The sequence below is a fragment of the Struthio camelus genome, chromosome 1, assembly GCF_040807025.1.
Source record: "Struthio camelus isolate bStrCam1 chromosome 1, bStrCam1.hap1, whole genome shotgun sequence".
Classification (NCBI taxonomy): domain Eukaryota; kingdom Metazoa; phylum Chordata; class Aves; order Struthioniformes; family Struthionidae; genus Struthio; species Struthio camelus.
The window spans coordinates 156,048,611-156,076,456 of record NC_090942.1 but is presented as its reverse complement, the minus strand read 5'-3'; the positions used below and the strand labels follow the sequence as shown (position 1 = coordinate 156,076,456).

General features: G+C 37.9%; 1 protein-coding gene across 4 annotated transcripts; it reads left to right on the top strand.

Annotated features, from left to right (window-relative positions):
- The first annotated feature begins 112 nt into the window (after positions 1 to 112).
- On the top strand, positions 113 to 25,373 carry CDC16 (cell division cycle 16). 4 transcript variants are annotated; one of them, XM_068926055.1, is made up of 19 exons: positions 113 to 189; positions 997 to 1,070; positions 3,330 to 3,384; positions 4,286 to 4,383; positions 4,937 to 4,975; positions 5,766 to 5,906; positions 7,808 to 7,967; positions 8,422 to 8,516; positions 9,148 to 9,281; positions 10,860 to 10,939; positions 11,820 to 11,869; positions 12,573 to 12,646; positions 15,026 to 15,151; positions 17,078 to 17,230; positions 17,823 to 17,886; positions 19,141 to 19,202; positions 21,308 to 21,443; positions 22,360 to 22,450; positions 23,615 to 25,373. In XM_068926055.1, the coding sequence occupies exons 2-19, from the start codon at positions 1,023 to 1,025 to the stop codon at positions 23,878 to 23,880; spliced, it is 1,872 nt and encodes a 623-aa protein (XP_068782156.1). In that variant the 5' UTR covers positions 113 to 189; positions 997 to 1,022; the 3' UTR covers positions 23,881 to 25,373. The 4 variants fall into 4 exon arrangements, with proteins under 4 accessions (XP_068782156.1, XP_068782168.1, XP_068782160.1 ...); XM_068926067.1 differs by having other exon boundaries at positions 127 to 189; positions 3,317 to 3,384; XM_068926059.1 differs by lacking the exon at positions 113 to 189 and adding an exon at positions 600 to 665.
- The last annotated feature ends 2,473 nt before the right edge of the window (positions 25,374 to 27,846 follow it).

Below are 27,846 nucleotides of genomic sequence, written 5' to 3'. Positions count from 1 at the left end.
CTCTACGGCAAAGTCATGCTAAGTTAAAAAACAACTCCCCCCCCCCCCAAAAAAAAGGGATGTATTATGAGGTGAAAATCTGACCTAATTTATAACAAGAGCAAGTCACGGGGGTCAAAACAGTTCTATGTCAAAGCGGAACTAGCGCAAACAGATCACGAGAGGGCAGAGGGCTCCCGTCTTCCTCAGGTGAGTATTTTTTGTCGGCGACTGGTCTACCAGCTCTGTCTGCCAGAGGAGCGCGACCGGCCGCTCGCCCTGTGCACCCCTGCCCGCCGAGGCCTGCACCCCCCCCCCGCCCCGTTTCCAAAGACGCACGCGTCGTCGGGAGCCCCCGCTGCTTCAAAACCCTCAGACGGATAATAAGCCGTTTTAACAGTTGGCCTGTCTGTTCTTCAGCGCTAAAAGCCGACCTTTTCCAGCAACAGCCCAGCAGGCAGCGCTTCTCTAATCTATGCGATCCCCCAAAATAACTAAACTTCCAGAAAACCTCCTGATACACAGCGGGGGGGGGGGGGGGGGGGGGAGGTCTGGGCCAGCGCGGGTCTCCCTCCGCCCTGAAGCGAGGCCTGCGCCAAGGCTTGGGGCGGGGTGGGGGGGTGGGGAGACAGGCTTCTGCAGGGGGCCAAGCCTCAGTCTCGTAACCGGGGAGGAAAAGCCTCAGAGTAAATTTCATGGCAATAAAACCACGCGGCGTGCCGCGCTGGGGGCTCCCCCCCGCCCCCCGGCGGCGGCGGCGGCGGCGGCGGCGGCGGCGGCGGCGGGCCGCGGCGCTCCCGGAACGAGGCGCGCGGGGCGCTGTTTCCAGCCGGGCGGCGGGAAGGGAAGAAGGGGAGAGGAGGGGAGCGCCTTTGAGCGTGGCACCGGCCGGGCGGGCGGGCGGTTTAGCGGGAGGGCGGCGGGGAGGCGAGCGGCGGTACCGGCACCGCGGCGGCCCTGGCGCCTGGGCCGCTACCCGGGGCCGGGCGGCTCATCTCTCCCTCCGCCTTCCCTTAGCTTCCATCCCTCCCCCGCGCAGGAGGATGAATCTGGAGCGGCTGAGGAAGCGGGTGCGGCAGTACATCGACCAGGTGAGGGGCGGCGGGGCGACCGTTGGCGCGCGCGCCGCCCACTCCCCCCCCTCACAACCGGCCCCCCACCCCCTCCCCCCGGACGCCGCCTGCCTCGCCGCCTCGGGAGGGAAACGACCGCAGGGGACCGGGAGGGCTCGCCCGGGGCCCTGCGGGAAAGGGGCCGCAATCCCGCTGCTTTTCCCCCTCTCGGCCCTGCTGCCGGGGGGCGGGAGGGGGGCAGGTGCCAGTCTCTGTCGTTCAGCAGCTCCTGTGGGGTTTAAGTTTTAAATAATACCCCGTGTCCTCTCGAGAAGGAAGGAGCGTTTTGGGGGGAGGCGGGGAGAGGAGTGGGGTGGGCCGGAAATGCTGCCTGTGCGGTCTGCGTTTGGGGCTGGTGCGCGGGGTGGCGGGGCCTTTTAGCGAGGGGAGCGAGGCGTTCCTGCAGGTTTTCCTCCTCGTTTGGAGCACAGGTTGTGTACTGAAGGAGGGCACTGTCTAGAGCATCCCTCTCTCACTTATGGGCGATGCGAGTTGGACCATGCTTACCTAAGGCTTGTCAGTACCCATCTTATTAGCCTAATACACTGCAGGCTGCTATAAGGCCACTTTAAGAAAGGCAGGCATGTTTTCTTTCGTTGATGGATCCTGCAATTATGGTGCTGCAGGGCAAACTTGCAAGGAAAAAAAAAAAGTATGTTAATTAGTTATATTAAGTATAATATGAGACAGCACTGCTCTGTTCTAGTTTAAAGACTTTGTGCTGGCTTCATCACTGAAAGAAGCCTGGCTCCTCTGTTAGCACAAATATTTGTACACATGGCCATCATATCTGCCTAGGAGGTTGATTAGGGAGCTAAAATAACTTGGTTGATTTTATTATTCTGTTTTACTGAGCTCACTTTGGTTAACCTGGTTCACCAAGCTACTTTACCTCATAGCTGTATGGACAATTGTGCAGTTCTGAGGAAGGGGCAGCAGGATCAAGCTGCTTCTTTGAGCAATGTGCTCAGTTTATATAACATTGTAGAAATGCCCACAGAAGTTGTATAATTGTCTGTAGACCTGAACTGCACCCTTCTTTTGTGGTGGTGCGAGAGTTATTTAAACCTAGACAGCTGTTTATTTATCTGGAGTTTTTTTGTTTGGTTGGTGTGGGGGTTTTTGGTAGTACAGTTTGAAACCCAGCTGTCGTCTTGGCTGGTGTGCTGAGCATTCATAATCCCCACCAAGAAGGAAATGTGGACCACTGGATAAAAGGGACCGCTTAGGTCATGAAGCGTGGTGCTTTGTGATGACTAGAAAACATACCATCAGTGTCTGTTTCAGAAGAGTCTGCAAAACCTCTTCTCCAAAGTCATGATACAGTTTTCCTTTAAGATTACAGACAAACTCCCCGATTGCAATGTGGAAAAGAGCAAGAGTGGTCAAGGCTTTTCTAGTGTTGCAAGTCCTTGCAACAACAGGCTATCAGTTAAATAAAATGATCAGCAGAACCTGGGAAGCATACTGTGTGTCACACCCTAGAGAGGGACAAAAAGGAAAAGCCATAGCCCCTGCTGATGATCTCGGAGAATAATCCCAGCGGACTTTATAAGGTTTTCCTTGGTTTCCAAACCTGAGAGTAAGCCTAACTGCCCAAATTAGTGGGACATACTAGCAAACCCTGTGTCTGTCTGATCTCTAGTTGCCCTCAGTCATCCCTGCTTCACTCCATCCTCCTGAACAGCAGACCTCACAGTCAGAACTGTATACGAAGAGTGAGGAGGAATTCCTTCTTGGTCCCCATGGGGACTATGGATTATGTGAAATTAAAGCATCTTGACTGGAGAGTGAAAGTTTCTTAATCATAGATAGTGCTGTTAGAGTTTCCTGAAGCAGCTTACATCCTTTTTTTTTTTATGTATTACTCTCTTTCTTCTGAAATGCAATGTTTCCATTAACTGAAGGGGAAGATTTATGTTACTTTGCAGTGGTAGCAAATCAACTAGTGACATGCTGTCATACTTATGTAGCACATACCTTTTGGTCAATGATATCTGCTTTTTATGGAAAACAAACAACCGCACCTCAAACTACTTGCCTTCTTGTTGGCCTTGCAGAGGTTACAGGACTGGGCCTTTTAAACTCTTTGGTTTTTTATGAAGAATTCAAACATGAATCACCATTTATCAGAGAAGAGATAAAATACTAAGTGAGAATATTGTGAATTGTATTTCAATATAATCCAGAAAAGCTAACCCCAAGTAAATACTAATTCTTTATAGCATTCTTTTACAGCAACAGTATCAAAGTGCCCTATTTTGGGCAGATAAAGTAGCTTCACTGTCTCATGGTAAGTAATTGCGTTGTATTTCGTTAATGGAGCTGAAATGCCTTTCTGGTTTTTTTCTTTCTTTTTTTTTTTAAACTCTCGACTATTGTTGAAGCTTTTTATGTAAATGATTTTCTGTGATCTTTGGAGTGCTGCCTGTCCAATTAGCGCAGCGCCAACCTTGCTTCCCCTTTGAACCTTGTATTAAAATTACTGTATGGCCCAGGCCATAAAGTGCATACCTTGAGAGGCAAGAGATGAGTTGCAGAAGACAAGGGCAGTTCCCTACCAGATTTGCTATTGCTCTAGGGGATGTATATAACCCAGGTTTGCAAAGTGACTTGATGTTGTTAACCTGTTTCTGCCTACAGCCGTGGTCCATCCCCATCTCTTAAAGTGAATTCAATGACTTGATCCCACAAAAACTGTGGTTACTAATAATGTAAAACAGTACTAAGCTCTGCTCCTGCAATGCTTATAACTTCAAGCTGCAAAAGTCTAATGTTTTCATTTTCACTCTTGTTAGGTCTCTACAGATTTTTTTCTGGAGAGACAGTTATGGGTTGTTGGGTTTTTTTTTCTCCTGCCCTGAGTATGTCCAAGGATAAGTACAACTGTTATATACAGTTTTCGTCTACTTTGTTCTTGTCTCCTTCTTTCTCATGACATACCTGCTAGCATGAGATTCTTTGTGTTCACTGTCCAGTGTGTTATCTGAAGTATTTGTAGTTAAAAATCTGACTTTTTTTCTTTTTATAGCTGACAAATATTTTTTTTAACTTTGCAACAATAGGAGACTAGAACAGGGAAGATCAGTACTGACTTTCTAGCAAAATAAAAGTAAACATTCTGCATGAAAGTGTTCAAAGGTATAGTATAAATTAATGGTTTATAATTTGCTCTTAATTTTTTTTTTTTTAAGAGGAACCTCAAGATATCTATTGGTTGGCCCAATGTCTTTACCTAACAGCTCAGTATCATAGGGCAGCACACGCCCTTCGGTCACGGAAATTGGATAAGGTAAGTCATGTCAGACAAAGACGTACTACTATCATTCCGTTTCTTAAATTCTATTGCTAACCACAGTAACTTCTTCAAGATCGGAGACTAAGGTCTTAGGGAAGATTGATTGTAAAACCTGCATAATGCAGTTTATTTACATCACATATAGCTACCCGTTCACTCAGCCTGAGTGAAACTATTGGTCCCAGGTGGGGTCACAGAGAAAAGAAGGGGTCCAAGTATGGAACTGCAGCAGGCCAACATATATGGGATGGTGGGGGCATCACTTAAGGTGTAGTAGTTGTTTTAATTGTCCTTCGACTCTGCTAATGAGAAGTGAAGGCAAGAGTGAAGAAAGTGTCCTTTGAATAGAGAGTTTAGTAGTAAAGAGTGTTACAGGCTGAACTGTGTGATGCTTAGTTATTTTGGTAAGGAAAGCTTTTCTTACGTGAAAGGGTGAAGAAGAACCTACAACCAGTAAAGGAAAGACGATACAGAAGTATAGCAGTGTGAGTGAAGAACATGCTATCTCTTAGTAACTAACACAATATATATTAAACTTCTCTTTCAGTTATATGAAGCATGTCGATACCTTGCAGCTAGGTGTCATGTGAGTACATATTTTAGTCTCTACTGGAAACAAACCAAACTGAGTAAAAGATATGCATCTCAGAAGACTAGGTACCTGAGAGGCAATGTAGATATCTGAGGCTCTCTGTTCATTGGAGTAACAGGCTTAAGTTTTTGTGATGGTTGACTTCGTCCTTTAACCTTCAGTAAAGTCGCTGGAGCCATGGCACTATTCTGAAGTTCAATTGACCCTTTGCCAGGAAACAAAATACTCCTTTGTAATATTTTGTGGGATAAGAATATGAATATTTTTTTTCCTCTCGTATCTGCATATTTACATTTTTAATTGGTTGGTTATGGTCCGTCCAGAGGTCACGTGCTTTATGTGTAAATATAGTTAGTAGCTTTATCCTTCTGGATAAAATGAGATATGTAGAAAAAATGCAATACTTTCACAGACAAATAGAATCAACTGGTAGACGGGGTCAAGTAGCGTGTGAAATGGAATAATTGCAAGAGTTTTAATAAAACTTTAATTATTTTAGAGGCATATCTGTTTCCATGTTTGCATAATGCTGAATAGTAGATTTATCTGTTGGTGTTAATTTAATAAGTTGTAGTTAGGTATTACAGATAACAAATGGAAAAGCTGATTGTGATGGTAAATAGATATATGCCCAAATAAGAATTTGCATGAATGGAAATACTGCTGTTAGGCACTAGTTGCTATAGTCGTTGCCTTTGATTTATGACACTGTATTTATTGGTGCTTTATGTACAGATATTTCAAACCCCAACCTTATTTTTTACATGCACGTGTTTGTGGCTAGTATGCTGCAAAAGAACATCAACAGGCCCTGGATATTCTTGACATGGAAGAACCAATCAATAAAAGACTTTTCGAAAAGTACTTGAAGGATGAAAGTGGATTGAAAGACTCTGCCACAGACTGGGAGATGTCACAATCCTCTGTAAGTACAATTTCTAAACAGATATTTTTATAACCGAGAAGAAATATTTGTGATGCCAGAAAGCGATTTTTGAAATGATTTGAATTTGAAGCTCTGTCTGTGTTTTATGTTACCCAAAGAAGAAAGCTTAATTTAAAAAATGCTGAATCATTCTCCTTTCAGTCAGAGGTCAGATGTTAGCCTGCCTGAACAAAAATAACTTGGTTTGCACATACGAAGAGTGCTTTGCAACAACTTTCCATAAATTACTTATGGATGCTTTGCATGAAGTTTTTGGTCTAGCATTGTTTTTTAGAATGCTAGGTCGCTGCTGCATATTCAGTCTTAATAATGTAAACTAACACTTCTTTCAGTTGGGCTGCAGGTTCCAAGATCATAAAGTAAACTTTCCTCCCCATCAGACCTTTTAATGAGAGATTTCTTTAATCGCTCAAATGTTGTTTTCAGGGAGACATTGCTTGATCACACTTGAAAATTATATGGGACTAAGATGAAATTTTTGAAACTCAGTGGAAGAATTCTCTGTATGGGCACATGGTTATAAGTGATTGTTGCCGTATCTAGGCTGAGCCATATGAACTGATTCCTTGAAGAGTCTTTGCTTGTCCGGGTGTGAAATGAAGTTCACTAGCTGAAATTGCAGTGAAGGTGATTGACAAACAGAATTTTTCCCGTTAAAAGTGGGACAGCAAAATGGGCTAAATCAATGTGAACTTATTTTTGTAATGCTGGTGTTAACGGGCTAAAGGCAGAAGTTGATTAGGCTGAGTTATTGCAGTGCACCTTAACAGGTAGCACTGCTAGCAAAGAAAGTAGTCCTCAGCTTTTGTCTGTTCGTTCTTGTTCCTTCACTGTCTTCTCCTTATTCCATGGTGTGCTGATCCAAGTGTTGCGTGGCTGGTTATTGAGCTAACTGGGAAACTATTTTGACTGAAAAATAACCCAGCCAAAAAATTCAACTTCATCAGTTCTGATCTTCACAAACACTTGTCATAACGTAGTGCACTAACGCAAGAAGGATAGGTTTGTGTGCCAAAGCAGGGAAGTACTAAAGTTGGCACTGTTACAAGAAATTGTTAATCACAATCCCGTCTTCAAGTGTAGCTTTTTCAGTCTTAGTAATTTATTTATTTATTTTTGTGTGGATACTTCTCCCAGAGTAAGAGTGACTGGTAATAGCATTACTGCTTTACCAGCCTGTAGGGTATTTTAGTTGTTAACGCAGCTATGCCATTTCTAGTACATGCGCTCCTGAGTGACAGTTAGCTTGTTAGAATGTGTTGTTCTGCTTGAATTAGTGGAGTCCATTGATTTGACCTTTTTCATCTCTGAGTTGTTTCTTGTCTTACGTGGAATGTATTTTAATACAGAGTGTGAAACCACAATTCTGTTATTCATGGATTTTTATTGTGAAACAGTACTTATATTTTAGTAGTCTCCTTACTATTTAACAGCTTGTTTGAAATGCTGTTAGGATTGATCTCATATGATTTAACATAAGATTTTTAAAAATTAGATTCCAGTGCTGGGCTGCCTTTAACAGTCAGCGGAGAAGTGAATTGCCTGTTGGAAGTGCTTATTTCCCTTTGCCTATGAAGGGAACCTAGTGTAAATAGCTTAGAACTTACTTTAGGCATCCTACTTTCTGATAGTTAAGAAAGATAAATTCTATCCTCCCTCTGCTTATATCAAGGGTATTTGGGAATAGATAACCTGATACAGTATTCACTTGATTTTGAAGTTATTAGAAGCAACGTCTTATTTCAAGACAGCACTAGCAAATCGGGTTCCATCATACATGAAATGCTTTTTACTTTTCAGGGAGCCCATTTGATTTGTGCTCAAAACCAAATTGCAAACATTGATTCAGTCTTTGACCTCCAGCCCTGCTTTTCCACCAGATCAAGAGCTCTATATGCCTTTTGCGGGGGAAGATCTATGATGCTTTGGATAATAGAACCCTAGCAACGTACAGCTACAAAGAGGCCTTGAAGCTTGATGTTTACTGCTTTGAAGCATTTGATCTTTTAACATCACACCATATGCTGACGGCACAAGAAGGTCTGGCAAACGATGTTTGCTTCTCTAACACAAGTAACATTTAGCTGTTTTCTCCTACTCTGCCTTTTCCTGGGTAAAAATTAAAGCAATGCCACAAGTAACAGACTTCAAAATGTTATGAAGGACTAGGTTGCACTCAGATATCAGTGAAGTACTAGATGATGGTTGTATTAAAATGGTAAAAGTGAGTTTATGAAATGAGTGAAAATTATGATCTACTCAAATCTACATTGCATGATTAAAATCTAAAGCTTCAATGCTAAGAATTAAAAGAATTCAATCATTTATTTCCGTAATTAGTAATATTATCTGTTTTGGTGTATTTGTACTGTTATCTTCCTTGTAGTTTTGGGATGAGCTTTACAATTTTCTGCATATGTAAGTTCTTTAAATGTTTGGTCTTGCCGTTTCTTCTTTAATATGACTATTTCAAATTATTTTTTTATTGACACAGAAAAAGAACTTCTTGAATCTCTACCTCTTAGTAAACAATGTACAGAAGAAGAACAAGAATTGCTGCACTTTTTATTTGAGAATAAGTTGAAAAAGGTAAAAACAAGGTGACTAAAAATCTAAAGAGCTGCGTGGAAGTCTTGACTTTAGATGTAAATTTTCTATGATTCCATTTATTCTGAACAAACAGAAGGACCTTACACTTTTGTTTGTTTTAAAATTGATGATGTAGTAGGTGTCACTTCATAGGTGGTAAAATAGTAGCTTCCTGTAAATTCATTTTCTGTAGTTTTATAGGGCTGGTGGCAACTTGAAATTGATTTTTTTTTTTCCACCTTTATTGCATGGGAAAGCTGTAGATGGGAAAGGAGAATATTATTATTGATGTAGGTAAAATGTCAGTTACCTGGCAATAATGGGCTATAACAAGATTATTCCAAGCTTACTGAAAGCCAACTGTGTCATTCAAGCATTTGTTTCTAGAGCTAGCACTTCAAATATTGGCAGTCAAGTATTTTTCACACTGTTAAATGAGTTTTTAAAGTATTTTATGAAGAACCTTTTTACCAAATATGGGGTTTATGATCTTCCAGTTTAAAACTGAGAATCTTAAGAAGCTTAATGCAGTTACAGTCTCTTAGAACTGCAAATAAATACTAATATCTGTATCTTCTCATTTTAAGTTGGATTCACTTGTTTTAAGCGTTTATTTTTTTTTGTCTTTCAGTATAATAAACCCAGCGAAACAGTGATTCCTGAATCTGTAGATGGTCTCCAGGAAAATCTGGATGTAGTAGTATCCTTAGCTGAAAGACATTATTATAACTGTGACTTCAAAATGTGCTACAAGCTTACTTCGGTGTAAGTATGCACGGTAACTTTGAGGTTGGTTTGGTTTTTTTTATTCTTGTACGGTGTAGAATAAAAATTAGACCTGGACTTAGGAATTTTATTGCTCACTCCGTTGGCATGCATAATAACTTGATACAAAGGTTTTAGATAGTTAAAACATGTAGTTTGTATCTGATAAGACACAGTAGTTTTATGATGTGTAGCACAAGTACCCAAAGCAAAACTCCGGTTAACCAACACTGTGCTGCACTTCTTGTCCATCCTTTTCCTTCCTCTGGTACCTTCAGTTTCTCATGTTCTTTACCTACTTCTGATCTGGCCTGCAGAATGAACAGATTTGGAACTGCTGGCTGATTGGGAAGTATGATTGCCCTGGCTTGCTGAGTGTGATTTTGATGGCTGTGGAGCTGTTTTGTGCTGGCCTGATATACCTGCTCTTTTTTTTTTTTTTTAGTGAAATTATATTTTCGTGTTTGTACTGCATAGTCTCAAAATACTATAGTGTAAAATAAACATTTCAGTTTTGTTGTTTGTAATGCAACATTTTCGTAGCTCGAGAAAACCGTCATCATGCAGAATATTCCTTGGAGCCCAATACAGGCAAGATTTTGAGGATGCTGTAGAAAATACTCACTGTTGGGGAAAATGTAAACGTTGAGTAAAATCTTTATCCCACTGGAGTAAATGGTTCCACTGAAGTCAATAAAATTCTGCTGTCACATCTTTTATCTGAAGTTTCTTAATTGCCACAGCTTCTGTAGCAGAAAGTGGCAGAACTGTTTATATCTCCTAAGGAGGAGAATGCCACAGATCGCAGAGCTTGGAAATGGGAGTCTTAGAAGTCCAAATAACTTCAAATGTTTAGACTTCCTTCAAGAGAGCATTTTACATACTTTATTTTCTTTTGGCATTTCAAATACTTTGAACTATCTGAAAATTTAAACTAAGCTTTAGCTATCTGAAAGCGTATTTCTTCTCAGAGGATGGAGTTGTAACATTGTACTTCTGATTTAAGAGTTTCTGTGAACAGATCTTAAGAAATCCTTTTCCTCCCTCCTTCTCAGTCTGTCAAATGCCAATCCTTATGGAATGATTGATTGCCTGTAAGCCATGTCCTGCATGTATCTTGTTGTCGGTGAGACTTTCTTCCATTTCTAGGAGCCACAGGAAATAAAAATTTAAAACCTAGCTAAGCCTGTTTCCTGTGGCATGCTGCTTAGCGTTGTAGATGTTCCTCTAAGCTCAGAAAGTTCAGGACTACTGCTTTAAAGTTGCCGTTAAGCATATGGAGCTTATGGTCAGATGAATACAAAAATTGCTTGCCGTCTGCCTGTTTGTATTCTGTTTTTCTAACTGTATATTCAGCCTGCCAGAATTTTGTTGTCCCTGTCTGTTAAGCTAAATACATATTTATTTTTTTACTTTTAAGATTGGAGTTTATTATGCTGTGAATAGTTCTTTTAGCTGCAAATGGCTGTCTTAAAGTGATAATTAATCTGAACATTAAATACTGTAAAAGCACCTTGTTCCTAATGTATTGAAGGCTTTGAAGTACGTATTACAGATTATTTTTCTTATTATTTTTAGAGTGATGGAAAAAGATCCTTTCCATGCAAACTGTTTACCTGTGCATATAGGGACACTTGTGGAGCTGAATAAAGCAAATGGTAAGAAACATAACATTTAATAAGGATCATAAGATTTTTCTTTTTAATTATATGTACGTAGGAGGTTTGCTCGGTGTTTTTAATTCTTATTTCAGTTTAAAAACGGACGATCACTCTGAAAACTTGATCCAAAAATATACAGATATTTTTCCTCTACTTGCTGTTTCAAGAGGGCAGTGGGAAAGAAGGAAATCTTTCAAAGGGAGCTTCAGAACTGGCGAAAAGAAATAATTGTACAAATGATCTTTATTATCAACATGAGAGCCACTGTCTTTTAACCGGAGGCTTGTAATGTAATAGTGTTTCTTCTGAAAACGCATAGACACTAGAACTATTAACCTGTATCTGATTACTTCCATTTCTTATTAGAATCTAGTATAAATTTTACTTTAAAAAATCTAATAATTATAATTACTTAGAGTTATCGTAAATAATAGAACGATTATTTTTGTCCTATTTTCAGCATATTGAAGCACAGGACTTCTATTTTGAAGTTAATCTAGCCAGTGTGTTGTATTTTTTTAGACGTAGGAAGCTGAAATTTTGCCTTTTCAAAACCTTTACAAGATGTATTCAAGTGTAATACTGTAGACATTTATTTTAATGGCTGTTAATGACCTCCTAAGTTGTCGCATGATTGTTTGGGAGTGGAGTGTTTACCTGCTTGTTTGTGTGCTCTTAAGATTTAACTTTTTTAGTTAACTGGAAAATGGAATATATTTCCAGGCAATCTGAAACATCATAGCTAAACAGAAAACGTCTTTGTTAGTTTGTGCATTAGTACCCCTAGACGTTCTGCATATTTCATTTGTAAAGTTAGAGCTTAGCATCTTAATGTGTTAGCATGACTTAATTTTCTTTTATTTCTTCCCATATCCAGAGCTTTTCTATCTTTCTCATAAACTGGTCGACTTGTACCCAAATAATCCTGTAAGTTGTTCCAAGTTTGCGTTAGCTGGTAGCCTTCCCTAAGTGAAGGCAAGTAGAAGTTGTAATGTAATAGTGAGTTTGAGCAACCAGAATTCAAAATCTGTTTCTGGATGGAGCTAAAGAAAATAGCTTACATCTTTTATTTTCCCTACATTATAACTTTCTTATATTAAGGTTCTTTTAAAATAAAATACTTGTAAAATTTATTTAACATAGGGAATTCATTTTCAATAAAAACTTAAAAGATACCAGTGATAAATGGGTATGCCCCTCTGGGCGTTCTGTCCCAATGTTTGATCAGCTGCGTGGTGAAAGTTGTTTTCTTCAATCTGAATTTCCCATGTTGCAACTCCTGCCCATTGCCTTTCCTCCTGTCACTGGGCTCCTCTGAGAAGAGTCTTCTCTATTCCCTACCATTGGGTAGTTGAAGATGACAATAAGATTTCTTAGCCTTCTGTTACTGAGGTCAAACAAACCTAGTTAGTGGCATAGGTATTTCCAGTGCATGCCAGCAGGTCCAGCTTATTGGTAAGATGCCAATAAAATGATTTTAAAAGCTGAAAGTGATTTCAGTGAAAATGTTCATAACTTCTGTATCAGCTGTTCCTTTGTCACATATCACTTGGGGTTTTTTGTTTTTTGTTTTTAAACTAAAAATAGTGTAACATGACTAATACTATACTATTTTGAACTTAACATGTAGGTGTCATGGTTTGCAGTAGGATGCTACTATCTCATGGTTGGCCACAAAAATGAACATGCCAGAAGATACCTCAGGTAAAACCATTTTTCCGGTTTCAGTTAGTGAATCTGTTGCACTTGCTAAATAAGTATTTGATGTTCGTGGTTTTTCTTAGGCTTATATGGTATACAGAAGCCTAGGTAAACTAGTTACTACTATAGTATTCCTTTAGTTTACACCTTTCTTTTGGTATGGCAGTTAGACCTCAACCTTGTCGATACTTTAAAAATAATTTACGAACTTGATCTGGAACCTCTTTATGCAGTCACCTTCCTGTTATGGGTGGGTGTAGTGACTGCATTCACTCATGATGCCAAGCTAACTATAGTTAGGAAATGAAGCCTCAGTCCTTAGCTTCAGGGCACATAGGTATTCCAACAGGTTTGGGCTTCATATCTTGAAGGGAAGAGTTAGATAGAAAATCCTACCATTTGACTGCTTAAATCTTTTTTTGCCCTGGCAGCCCTGGACTTCTAGGCTGTTTGTTCTGAAGCAGGGTGTTTGTTTTGGTGCTGTACTGAGAAGCTTTAAACCAACCTATAAGGCTTGCCTTTTTTCCTTTGGAACCTGTGGTAGACTGACAATACATGCAAAGATGAATTAGTAATTTAGACTATGTAAGTTCCTGGTGCAGTAAAATGCTTCAGGGGGTTGTCCTGAGTGACTTAGGTCACTCTAGGTGGTTTGGGTGGTGAAATAAATATCTTTAATAAATCTGCAAGCTGCCTAGAAGGGTCTATAAACATGTTTGAAAACCCAGCTAGAATTTAGACTGATCTTGGCAAAAAGAATAACAGGTCTGATAAAAATAGAATAATAAAAAGATGCCTAAATTGCTTGAGGAAGAATAATAAAATATGCCACTGCAAGGCTAGGGGTAGCTGTGGGTTAAGCAGCAGTTTATTAGAGAAGGATCTGGAGATACTGTGGATAAAAATGAAAGTCCTCTATATCAGTGTTCTGGGCTCACGAGACTGTATACTAGAGTCTCAGATGCTTCCTAAAATAGCCTCTTCCTGGGATTTGCGTCACGATATATGAAATGTGACCTGGACAGTATAGATGTCAGAACCTCTAACATGCTGAACAGTTTAGAGGGGACAGCTGGACATTAGAGTGTGTAAGGAAAGCATCATCCTGGTTGCTCCAGAAGGAAACAGGCTATTTCAGAATGTGTGTAAGTGCTGATCCGTTCCACAGATCTTGCAAAAGAGCTTTCCTCAGCTCAACACCAATAGCACCCATCTTGTGTGGAAAAAAAATAATAATAATAATAAAAATAAAAATAAAATAATAATAATAAAAATTTAAAAAAATAAAAAAGTTCTATTGTAGTGTATAACTATTGACAAGTTAAAGCAAGCTGAGAGCTCAAGTAAGATGCGAGACATTTAAAATGAATTCAAGAGAAAGCAGTGAACAAGCATTCTGGGAAACTCAGCCTATGAGGAAAGTTTTTGAAGTAATTGAAGCTGTCTCGGATGTCGGGTGGGAAGACGGAAGTGTTCAAATGTGTAAAGTTTTATGCCAGGCGGCAGAGATCAAACTGTTTTCTATGATCTGTGGACAAGAAGCAATGAATTTCACTGTGACAAACAAGGTTTAGTTTAAATGTTAGGAAAAACTGAAGTAATAATTAAGCGGTGCAATAGATAACTTATGGAAGATGTGGGATCTCCATATAAGAAGCTTTTAAGAAAAGGTTGGACACATCTCTGTCATGAAGCATTTAGTTAGGAATGCTTCTATCTTGAGACTTAGAAAAGAATATACATAACTTCATGATGTTCCTGTCACCTCCATTTTTCTGTGGAAACTCCGGGTTGCAGTCTTGATGTCTTCTCAGACTTCACTGGAAGTGTTGTATGCTTCTGTAATGCAAGGCAAATGTCTCAAATGGGACAAATAAACACTCTTACCTTCACTAAAACTAGTACAGTCACAGGGCAAGATTTCTACAAACGGTTCAACATGAGTTCATAATTTGGTATTTTCATATTCTACTTGTGATGCTTACATTTTCTAAGAATATATTTATTTTGAAATGTATAACTAGAACTTTGTAATGTATTATAAGTCGCTACTATTTTTTCTATACCTTACTTGATTCGCCTATTATTTATTTATATTCAGTAATATCAAATGTTGTTATCTAAAACTTCATTGTTTATATTTAGTAATATCAAATAATTTCTGACCTCCATGAACAGCAACGGGAATAACACAGTAGATTCTTGAAAATGTCAAATATTAAGTGTTAAATAGTTTAATGCTGAGCTTTCAAAATGAACTTGGCTTACATTGATCATTACAGAATAGATGCCTAACTACATGGCATAGCATTGCTATGTAAGTGCACAGTATATGAAATAAAATGTCAGTTATTTACTGTATTGCTCTGCTCTTGCTTCTAGCAAAGCTACTACACTTGAGAGGACTTATGGACCTGCATGGATAGCGTACGGACATTCGTTTGCAGTTGAGAGTGAGCATGACCAAGCGATGGCTGCATACTTCACAGCTGCACAGCTCATGAAAGGGTATGTCAAAAACTTCCAGCTCCAAAGTTAAAATAATCCATAAATAGTTTAAAATGTTGACATATATCCCTTTAAAGAGTAGAAATACGTTTGCAACAATTATCTGATAGAGGACAAGAGAGGAGAAAACAAATAAGTATAGCTTCATGATCTGTTGACTTTATTATTTTGATACTTGATTATTGTTACAATTTTCGAACTTTAGAATTTTTGAAGTGCTAACCGGTGCTAAGAGGCAGGTTACGCCACTGCTGGCTTATTTGAGTAAGACACAATTAAGTGGTACGCAGGACTTAAAACACATTTTCTTTAAAGCATTGGTACTCATCTTAGTTGCTTGTAGGATTAGATGCAAGATTGGCCTATGTGTACTCTACCTTTTTCTTAAGCTACATTCCTGAAGATTACTTGGGACGGGGAAGGAGGTAGATATTAGTCAGCAACCTTTAGTAACTTTGATCCTTAGTGTAGGTTTGTTATAGTTGTGTATAGAAACACAACTAATGTTTATATATTTTTCTACACTTAGACTACGCAGTAGTTTCTAGTGAAATGTAAAAGTCATTACAGATCATTTTGGCAACTCCTTCTAGAAGCCTTGTTTCTGCTGTTTGTGGCAAGCTTTGAAATTTGTTTTAAGAATGTCAGTGAGCTTTCTCTTGAATTATGTTCATATTTTGCTATGGTGCACTTCTGAAAGTACTATTTCTCTTGCATTCTTCAAAAATTTGACACAATGCTGTGTTAAACATGAATATTCTAAAGTGTCCTGGTATCTCCATGGCTGCAGCAGCCCTGGAATCGGAGGCTGAACTGGACTTGCATTGAGCAGCTTGGTTTTTTTCTGCAAGGACTTCAAGCACAGCAGGATTTTTCTGTTGCAACATTCCCCCTCAAAAGTAGGAGAGGGCAAGATGAGGTATCCTTACTCATTGTTTATATTTACCACATGATCTCAGAACGTCATCCCCTCCTTTGGACTACCCCATGGATCAGGAGCTTGCTCAGTCTTGAGGTGGATAGAGAGCATGTTACACTCCCTTGGTCCAGGCACCAGCAGCTTATTCCCATTCATCTCAGGTTAAATTAAAAACCCCTTACTGCAGCTTGGTTTGTATGGATAATCTAGTTCTTCAGATGGTCTGATAAAAATGTTGAAGGCTGTGTTCATTCAAGAACTTATTTTTTTATGTTTTTACTGTTAAGGTATTTTATAGGAAAAACTGAGCTGGAAGAATGTTGCTTATACGTGATTGCTTAAAAATCGGGCTATAATAAATTGATGGGCGTTCTCGTAACGTTGATTGTGCACGCTTTAATATAGCCTTTGATGCTGTCTTTTCTTAGAGGGCTCCTTGTTTCAGTCAGCATCAGTGTATGGGGGAGGGACCAAAGGATTATGTCTACTTGGGCAGTTTGTTGTTTCCTGGTCGAGTTTTTATTTAGGTAATCTATTTTCAGTCTGAAAGTTCTCTGAAACTTATGTGAATCGTGTTAGTCACTTCATGTCATAAACTGCTGTGTGGAAATGTCTTGCTTGATACTGTGGAGAGAGCTGTAAAATGAGTAGTGGACTAATCGTGTGGTGTAGCATGCAACAGTATCATATTTGAATGTAATAATCGATGCATATAATCCTATTATGTCATCCATTTCATAGGAAAGAAACTGGGGAACTTCAGAACTAGCTTAGACACTGAGAAAATATATACCTGCCTATACATGTAATTCCAGATTAAATTACTATTTCATGTCAGAGTTCAAATTCTTGTCGATAACAAATCTAAAATCTTTGTAATTGATCCTTAGGTTAGTATTCTATTTAAAGTCAGCTTTTTACTTGTATGGACATAAATGCATGCAAACACACTTGGTATTTTTTATTGTTCATGATGTGAATAATAAGTACATGTACTTTTTTTGTAGGTGCCATTTGCCGATGCTCTATATTGGTCTGGAATATGGTTTGACCAACAACTCAAAGTTAGCTGAAAGGTTTTTCAGCCAAGCTTTAAGCATTGCACCTGAGGATCCTTTTGTCATGCATGAAGTTGGAGTGGTGGCATTTCAAAATGGAGAGTAAGCTTGCGAAATGAGATTAAATTAAATTTTTAGCATGGATTTTTTTCCAAAATGCAATATATCGAAATATCTACTGAAGTACTTATTTTGAGCTGTAGAACACAAAGTTTCTTTTTGTTCTAGTTTAGACAGCGTTCACCCTAAACCTTTGCTTTTTAAATCATTCTTGGCTGTTTAAGATTAAACAATGAAAGAATTAATGCCTGGGGAACATACAGAGGTAGATTATCTTGTTGTGCCCATCATTGGGTAGTTACGTGCCTTGAAAAGGGGTCTGTCAGCACACACATTATAAAATTTTGTACAGCAAAGTATTTTGTCAGTATGTTAGGAAATGCCAAATTTATTCTTGAATACGAACGTAAATATGAGAAGTCTTTAGTGAATGTTCTTGAGCTGCTTCTGTTTTCTGAACTTTGTCTTGTCAGGTCTTTGCACGCTTGGCCATGTGATCCTAAGTATAGACAAATATGCATTACTGTTTATACAGATAACTTCATTTATGACTGAATAATGTCAAAGAACTGTTCCTTGTTATATAGTTTTTCCTCATACTGCTAATTTACTTTTCCCCCTTCCTAATATTTAGCTGGAAAACTGCAGAAAAATGGTTTCTTGATGCACTGGAAAAAATCAAAGCTATTGGAAATGAGGTATTTTTCCTATGAATGTGCATGATCATCAATTTGTAAAATTCTAGTACATTCTGTAGTGTTCTATGACAAAATATGTTGCATTTATTTTAAGATACAAGCAGTATAGTGTAAATTTGACTTAAAATCTTTGCCCATCTACTTGCAGTTAAGTTTGTTGGTATCTTAGATTTTTGCCATAGTGCTGAAGAGACATTTCTATATGAAATTAAAAGTCGTAATAATCGTAAGTATTGAGTGGGCAGTGGAATGCAGGTCCTATATTCAGTCTTGGGTCTTAGTAGACCAATGGGTTTTGGCCTAAGGGTAGAATTGGGCATATGCGAAGATGGTTCCTGCCCCCTTAAGTGTTAGCCCTTTTCTTGAATGACTTCCATTTTGTTTTGAACATAATCCTGCAGGTGTGGATTTGTAGTCCATCTACCAGATGGAGCCACTGTGTGGGAATGTTAACTGGGGTAATTAACTGTGAATTTGAATGGATTTAGATGTGAGAGGCTTTGAACTGTGGTGTCAATTTGGTGACTCTTCTGGGTTTGCTCTGTAGTGAAAACTAACTTCCTGAAAGGAAAAAGAAGTTTGACGACAAATGTGCTTGTCGTTTTAGTACTTCCGTGAGTCAAAAGTCAACCCTCGTGACCCTGATTACCCGAACACTTGAACATACAAACTTTTTTGTGCTTTCACACAAATTGTAAATCCTTAAACACTTTTTGCTGAGATTAGAAAACCATTTGAAATTGATAGCATTAAGGATTTTGGTGGCTTACACATGTGCCTTGTAACTAAACTAATTTATTTAGAGCTGATAAGGTTCGACTATGGAGGAGAGATGCAGAGTAAAAAGACCCTGAGTAGTTGTGATTATTCTGTAAAGATCTAATTTTGAGGGTCTTCAGTACTCCTAAGCTGAGAGGCTTTAAATGTGACTTTTAGTTAAGTAGAAAACAGTTAAGTTAGTTAATTTCTTTAAAGGGTCAGTGATATTAAAACATGGATAGAAAACAAACAAAACTTTAGTTGTTTTTTGGGGGAATGGAAGAATTCAAAAACTTAATTAGTTATTGCAGAATTTTACTAAGGAAATGTTTTGAGCTTAAGTATGTATTTAGAAAGGAATTGAAAATGCTTGTGATGTTTTTCTTGGTCATGAATGAGTGGTCTTGTTCATTTGTATGGCTATTTAAAAGTAATCAAACACAATTTAGTTACAGTCTAGGAAGCTGAAGTTATTTGAATTGTGCTATTTTGCAGGTAACAGTGGATAAGTGGGAGCCTTTATTGAACAACTTGGGGCACGTCTGCAGAAAACTCAAGTAAGCAGAGAGTGATACAGCTACGTTTATCTAGAATACTACATAAATGTATTTTCTCTAGGCCTACTTATTTACAGTAAGGTGGTACTAATTTGCATTAAGTACCATATGAGAGCAATGTAGAAGTATCTTATAAGAACAAAATCCCCTAAATCAGCTTTTGAATATTAACATATGAATCACTCTTTATATCCTGTTTCCTACACGCAGTGCTGAAGTACCTGCTGCAGAAGCCTTTTCTTAACTGTTGATGCTTATTTGATAGAAACTTTGTCATAGGCTTTTAGATCCTTAGAAGGATCTGACTCCTAACTGGCTACTGTGCAAAGCCTGACATCCTTGTCCATGCCTAATGATTTAAGCATGGAGGTGGTTTTGTGCTGATTAGTTGCTCGGATCAATGCTTCTGTTTTTACTTGAGTAACACTTTCAGTGACCGTAACACAGCAATAAAACATTACTGTATTGTTTTTGCGGACAGAGTTATTTCACATCCACATTTGCATTTTAGGAAAAAAAAAAGATGCACTGCAAAATACATATGGAAGTTTCAACATTAAGAAATATTTTGTTGTTAATTACTTTAATCTACTTTTAACCAGTATAGTTTAATCAGTACCATATCTTTTTTTAATGGCATGATTTTAATTGGCCAAATGATGTATACTGTAATTTCTGTTTCAGAGCTGCTACTGAGAAAGTGATTATGGTAGATGTACTTCTGCTCTGGCTTTGGGAGTAGTTGCTTTGTGCTAGATTTCCAATTAGTCTTCGTTTTCGTTAGGAAAGAGGATGTATAATCCTTCTGCCAAGATCAAACGAAAGGCACTGCTTCTGGAATCTATTCATTAGTGTAATTACCGGGTTTATTTTTCAAATCCTTTTTTCAGTTATAATTCCTTTTGTGTTTTAATTTCTTAAAATAAGTTAGTAACCGCTTGCATCACGTTTAGGACAGCTTGCGCTGTGTTATTTGTTCAAGTTGAAATACATTAGCGTGGCTTTCCAAAAAACATTGTAAACTATCTTTCATGCAAAAGAAAATAAAGTTGAGAATTTAAGCAGCTGTACATATGTTTTGGACAACTTTAAATGTCTGTAATAGCTGAATTTACTAACAGTAATATACATTCTTGCTGTTGTGAAAACTTATCGGATAGATGTCTACTCACTAACCTTACATGGGTTGAAATTTGAAAGAAGCATGTTAAAATACAATGATAGTTAATTCAACAGGAAAATACTGTGACTGGAAATAAATGTCAAACCATGTGAAAGTTCTGTGCAGTAAGCAAACTACTGCAGAAATTTTCTGCCTTAATTGTTACCTCATGCCCTTTAACAGCTTTATTTTTTTTGGTTTTTTGATGCATGAATTTGTTACAGGTATTAGCAGTAAAATTTCTTCTGAATGCACAATTAATATTGCCTTCATTTTTAACAACAAAGTATGATGGTGTTAAATGTGACAATTTAATTTCTTGCAGTAATGCCGTCATTCTTGGTTTATAAAATAACAAATGCAATAAACAGTCTAATTAATGAATAATTTTCAGTTGAAGAGGTGGGTAGCTGGTATTAGAGGCAATTACGGATATGTTAAAGTTTTCTGATAGAGGCAGTACCAAAATGTAAGTGACAAAAATACCAGTGCTTACAGCACTTGAGGGTTGTGAAATTTCTGCCCAGAGTGCTTTTCTCATTTTAAACAATGAGTGATTTAGTTATTAGGTCTCCACTTTCCTCCCCTGAGGAGATAAAATGAAAGCTACAGAAAGAAAGCTAATGTTACAATGAGGAGCATTAAGCATCTAAAGCAATTTACCGTATCAAATTGTTACAATCCTTTCCAGATGGGGCCTAGCTGTAGACAGCTGTTGTGCTACGTAAGGCGAACACTGATTTCTCAGTTATGCTGAGGAGGAAAATTGTCAATATCTGTGACTCTCTTGTGCATTCTTTTATGTCAAAAGTAAGAAACAATAGTTTTGAAGTTCTTCACAGGCTTGTGTGCCACTATGCTAAGGAAAATATCAACGTATTACAATAAAAGCACCTTTCACCCTAAAACTTACTAATAGATATTCTGTATTTAATCCTAACAGGAAATATGAAGAGGCACTAGAATACCATCGCCAGGCTCTAGTACTAATTCCTCAGAATGCTTCAACGTATTCTGCCATTGGCTACATACATAGTCTAATGGGCAATTTTGAAAGTGCAATTGACTATTTTCATACGGTATGTAGCTGGCTTAAATTAAAAAGTGCTGTCCACAGGTCCTGTGTTTACTGTTGCATGCTGTTTTAGTTTTAGAAAAAAGAACCAACAGTTTATGCAGGCTAAATTAATGTTTACTTTATCGTAAAATTTTAGGGGAAAGTTTTCCAAGTTTTCTGTTGATTAGGTTAAAAATAGCCGCTTTGTAAAACTTAATAGTTGGGTTGTTCTTTGTTATAAATTAATTGAATTTCATAATTGCAGCATAAGTTTCATGTGCATAAACTTCACATAGAGCTGAAATGATTTGAAATACTTCCAATCTATGTCTTGAAATAGAATTTCTACAGTAAGTATAACTTTTAGAGATAGGTTACTTTCTCTTGTCTCAGATTGCTCTTCAGTATGTGATACTGATATATGATAATTTTAGGACAGCTTTGGTGATTTCACGTTTTCATAATGTGACAGTGAATTTTGAAGCATGATGAACTTCTGGCATTTGGGTTGATTGACCTGAGATTTTTAGCTGCAGTTCCATTTACCTCAAAGCTTGTGTTATATACAGTTAGTTGTAACTATGTTTGTGTATTTCAATCTATTTTATTGTAAACTGTAGCTTAGCTATAGAACATTAACTTCCTTCCAGTTTTTATAATCATTATTTTAGGAGCGTATTTTATTTCATGACTTGTGAATGAGTCTCTGGCTGGTTACATATCCTTTTTTGGTTTTGTTCTTGTGCTTGCTTTTCTTACTTCGGCCAATTCAAATGACAGTATTATTTTAGTTGCACAAGAATTCATTTTACAATGAAGGCTATGCTCTGATAGTGTTTTCAAGGTTAAAAAAAACGCACAGACTCAGAACCATACTGGAGTTATTCATATGTAAATGTTCTATCTGCTGCTGAATATTTTTACTGCTTTTTTGATAGGCCCTTGGTCTTAGGAGGGATGACACGTTTTCAGTCACAATGCTTGGACATTGCATAGAAATGTATATTGGTGATTCTGAAGCTTACATTGGTAAGTCTGTCACTTGTGCTGCCTCTTAGTCATCAAATCCTTTGAGAGCAGTCTTATTCCAGCATCGGGAAAAAAAAAATGGTCTACCATTATCTAGTCACCTTACAAAGCAGAGGTTTTTTTGGGGTCAGGGGGAGGTGAGGCAAGATAGTTGAGTTGGAATTGATCAGTGTGGAAAAAAAATGATCGGAAATGACTAATTTTGGAAGCATCATGGCAGTGAATAATTTACCAGTGTAAAGAAAGGAAATGTTCTGTCTTCGGGAGTAGGTGATCATTTTTTTTTTATATAAAAGATTGTGGCAGCTTAGGAAAAAAATAAAAGGGATGGGGAAAAGCTGAAGTACAAAGTAAAAAAGAACAGAGGACTTGATTTCGACTAGTGTATCTGTAAAGAGGTATAGGTAAGATACTTTCATGATAGCAAAATTGTGCTCTATGGAGACAGTTGGGATAAATCCTTCTGCCTCCAAAAACAGAGCTTTGCAAATGGTAAAATAAGTGTTTTGTTACTGTAGTACATTATGTTACCACATTTTGAAATATTTACATTCTATGAAATAGCTTTCTCACAGAAAACTTCATTGTGATGTATTTCTGGTTCATTGGACTTACTAATTTATCTGTAATGAACTGTTACACCGTTGGTGTCCTTTCAAGCATGTTAATGAAGTAGAGGCATTAAATCTATGTGCTCTATTGCTTTTCGAGCAGGCTTTTCTGCACAATTGAAGCAGATGTTTCTTCTCAATATTGTCTTGCTCCTTATGTAGTCAGTTAATACATCTGGAAGAACCATGCAACTGTGTGATACACACTGATGCACACTATAGTGTATATATTACTTAAAACAACAAAAAAGCCTGTTTAGGAATTGGGAAGGTAATTGACGTTTACAATTTCTTAACCGAATTCTTCCTGTAACAGACTTTGAATCTGAATTGTACTTAGTAATTTTTTTTTTTTTTTAAGAAATATATACATGTATATATAGGCTGCTGGGTTGTGCTGGACCAACTCTATTAAACTTAGGTCATTAAGCAGTGACAGCTCCATGTTGGTCTGAAAACACAGAACCGTAAAATTTACTGGATGGTAGTGTTTTGAGATGCACATTTTGGAATGTTCACTTGCAATAAAATAATGATTTGTCTGTTTCCTTAGGAACAGAGATCAAAGACAAATTAAGGTGTTACGATTTTGATGTACACACAATGAAGACATTGAAGAACATAATTTCACCTCCCTGGGATTTCAGAGAATTTGATATAGAAAGGCAAACTCTGGATGAAAGTGGCATAGTAACATTGGAAACATCGCATCAAAGGAAAAGTACAGACACTAGTCGTCCCCTGGAAGAAACCTTTGAGATTGAAATGAATGAAAGTGATATGATGCTAGAAACATCAATGTCAGACCATAGTACATGACTGTAAATGCTGGTAGAGGGCTAATTTTGTCTAAGCGTGTTATCTTTGTTTTAGCGTTTTTGTTACGGTGTTATACTTTCAGGAATTTGCTATTTTTATATGAATTCAAACTAATTCTGTGTACTTAACACTGGTGAAATAATGCTTGCCTTAAGGATGATAAAAATATACATAAGACTATTTCCAATTTTATTATTTCTACAAAATTAACCATATAAAATGAAATAAAAATAAATTCACATGATTTTTTTTAAAATTGTTTACTTATCCTTGTGACTGCCATCAGTAAGACTGTGAAGGTTTAAAAGTAATACTTAAAAGGGAATTGTTTACAATGTTGCTAGATGGAGTAGCTAGGGTCTAATGTAGTAATATTGTGGCTTCTGAGTTTTCATCCTGTCTGTGAGAAATGCTTTGTAATAAATAGGCCAAAAACTCCATGAGGTTCAACGCTTATTACTCCTTAAAGGAATATTTATTTATAAAGTAATTCCAATAATTTTCATCAGTTGACTCTAATTTGGCGTATGTTAAATTGATGACAAAGCATGTTACTTTGTTATACTTTGTCCTAATTATTAACTCCTGTTCTTCACTGTTATTCTGTGCTGTATTACTGAACGATAACTTAGGAACTGTTTTTGGTAAATTGTCTAGACAACAAATGTGAATGGCATAAGTATTAAGATAAATCAGTGTTTCCTGGAATTAGTGACATCTGAGCTACTCTTTCAGAAGTTAGTGTAAAAATAAACTTGCAAGCCACAGTCTACCGCTTTTGTAGCGGCTGTGGTCGTTCTCTTTACACATAATTGTTTTGTCAGGACAAAGGATTAATTGAATAATATCCATATACAGTTTTTACAAGTCTCTAAACTGTGGAATTTTAAAGTATTACTTGTTCTCTGAAAATGATGAAGCAAAGCTTGTGTCTCTTGAACAGAAGCAGTGATTTGTCCACCTACTAAACGGAATAGGGCTGTTCTGTTCTCCCACTTAGCATGAACGTTGAGCATATTTTGTATAAGCTTCTCCCTTCCCTTCTTGCCTGTTCCACATGTCTCACTGGGAGGGGCTAAAATTAAAAAGTTAATGCTACAAGCTGTCATAATGTTTTTTTTCTGTGGCTTCCAGCTAAGTTTTGACATGTAATGTTTAGAATAGATTTCCTGAAGTTTAGCAGTCTAGGCTTGAGTGTGAAGTACTTCAGATCTTGAGAACCAGCACGTTTTCTGTGCCCAGAGATTTTTCATCAAAAATGAAAATGGCTAATTCATGTTTTAGTCATTAAAATCAAGTAATAGGTCTAAAATGTAACTTGTACACTTGTATTAAGATTTAAAGATTTATTTTTGATGATACTCTTAAAACAATATTTACATATTCTGTTATCTTGTAATAATTTTCATCCACTTTATGGGAGCAAGCTATAAAAGAAACTAACACAGACTGATGACTAGTGGTGCAACTCATTAAATATTTGCTATACACTTTTCACTTTTTTTTTTTCTTTTGGTGCTTTACATGAATAAGAGATGGAAGATGAATGATGAATCCAAGTACTTATATTGAATTTTTGCTGTCATTCTTTCTCCCTCCAGCAGCGCATTTTTCTTCACTAACAGTTCTCTTAGTGCAGACTTTAAACAGGCAATGTTGAACTTACTTCAAATTTTGTTAATAATTGAATATTGCATCACTGGTTGTTACTGTGATCTTGTGATCTCTTCTGGGTGTGTGTGGTTTTTTTTTTTTTTTTTTTGATAGATATGGCGCTGCATGAACTGGAATATAAGCTGCCTCTTATTGTCCAATTACATCTGTCTTATGACTCACTCAGTTTTCAATAGTCAGATTCTGTATCCTAAGGACTATGCTGTTGCTAGAGACCCTTTCATGGACGAAGCAGTGAGGTGGGAAGGTCTGTGTTCCTTTGTTTATCCTAGCACCCCCATTAGCTGAGATGAGTCACTAGTGAGGACACAAATACTAATTTTCTTTACTTTACTTGCTGGCTGCTGCTGCTCTACTCAGCTAGACTGTTGGCTGTGCCTGGTTACATCTTGGTTCTTCAACTCTTTTCCTGGTGTCTTATGAATCCTCATCTGGGTCAGGGAGACCTCTTTGCATCAATATAGGCTGCATACATCATTTGAGTCCAGGATGGTGGCTGCTTCCCTCATGTCCCTGCGTTATGGAACATGACTATACGTTCTCTATACACTTGCATTTTAAAACTCAAGGCTACTGGATGAGGAAGATTTAGGGAAAGAGTTTGTGTTTTGGCCAAAATTCCACGAACTCTCAGAACTGATACTCGAATGAAATCTATCTGGTCCCATAAGATCCCCTTGTTTTCCTGTGCCAACATAGCACTAGCACTGCCTGGTTCTGTCTCAGTGGTACCGTGAATTGGTCTGTGACGCCCCAGAGGGAGTTTAACATGCTAGAGTAACAGTTCTGTGTTATGGATTGAAGTATTTGAGTCCAGCACAGAATTCGATACTAACTTCATATTTCTTTAGACATTAACAAGTAAGGAGAATGAAAATGGTTTACTTTCTGGTTCAAAAACACTTCATCCGAAATTGCAGGATTCTCTGAAAAAGAAGGGATATGTCCTACACTCCCCAGGAGGCAAAGTGAAAAGATATACCTGCACAGGGTGTGGGGGAAGAGACTCATTCAGGAAGTGTCTGTGTTTTCTGGCCGGTGTCCAGTCTGATTCCTTCAATGTAGCTAGATAAAAAGCTCATGAAGAGCTTTCTTTTGGTATCTGATAGTTTACGTGTAGTTCAGATGGCTTCTCATATGCAAGGTAAACTGGAAGTTTTTCTTGGGAAGATTAGCTAAAACTCTGAAAGTGTGCCTCAACAGCCATTGTATTAAGTCTCATCCTTTACAGGATCTTTCAGTAGTTTGTTGTTATCTTCTGGCTCACGTATACTGAATGCTTGTAACCAAGATCACGTTGTGGATAAAGAGATGGCAAAGGCTTGTTGCTGCATACAGAGCAGCCTGAAGACTATCACCAACCGTTTCTCAGAGAACTGAACTGTTTTTTTTCTCTAGAAGATTCTCTCTTTTTTAACACTAATTTGGGTAAATCTAGTTTTCTAGGTTATCGTGACAAGCTATTTCCATACCCAAGTTGCCTAAAAAGTCTTCTAGCAAATGAGGCCTTTTGTCTTATGTCAGGCATGGGTGCAGGACTCATGTTGTTTACTTGTTCCCATGGTGTTTTTATTACCATTGACAAAATAATTTAAAACACTGGTAAAATTTCATATTTTTTCTTGTACTCTCCAGTCATGATTTGATGATACATTGGCTCTGATGACAACACTGCTTTATAGTATTCCTGCCCTGCCCATAAGAATCTACTTTTCCCTGTGCCACTACCTCAGCTGTGGTAATTCAAGTGTTTGTGAGGTTATGTTATGAATCAAATCAGGGAACTTGATTTGATTTAAAAATCTTTTCTTCTCAGTTCTCAGGTTCAAAGATAGCAAACAACTGTTTTAGCATTTTCAGTGGGGAAGAGTGGTAGGAGTGGGAAGGAATAGGTGAAATACCTTAAATGGGTATTGCTGGAAAGACAACGTATTATTACACTGTGCTGTCGCAGATTTCTGCTGAAGTATTTTGGCTGGCTGTTGCTGGCTTGCATTTGTTGGCATTAAAAGTTACCTAGAAATAGATGTATGCAAAGTGTCCTAGATTGTCAATGATTTTTCCTGGACAACATCAGAGGAATTATTGGTATGACTTGTCCTGCCTCCCAGCCTGTTAGGCAACTACAGTTAGGTTAGAGCTTGCGAGATGACTGATGATGCATGTCTTTTGTGCACACATGAGGGCATCCCCTCATCTATCTTCTGTTCAGTATGTTGATCTGCTCTTGTTTTATCCAACTGTCATTTCCGTACCTGCAGCTCCAGCTATGCTCTAGTGTTCTGCACTTCC

What these genes read in the sequence shown, in the direction of transcription:
- CDC16 (XM_068926055.1), top strand. Translation starts at nt 1,023, where the DNA reads ATGAATCTGGAGCGGCTGAGGAAGCGGGTGCGGCAGTACATCGACCAG. An exon ending in AGTAGCTTCACTGTCTCATG is followed by an intron (nt 3,385 to 4,285) that starts GTAAGTAATTGC and finishes TTTTTTTTTAAG; the next exon opens with AGGAACCTCAAGATATCTAT. An exon ending in TCAAAGCTATTGGAAATGAG is followed by an intron (nt 17,887 to 19,140) that starts GTATTTTTCCTA and finishes GCTATTTTGCAG; the next exon opens with GTAACAGTGGATAAGTGGGA.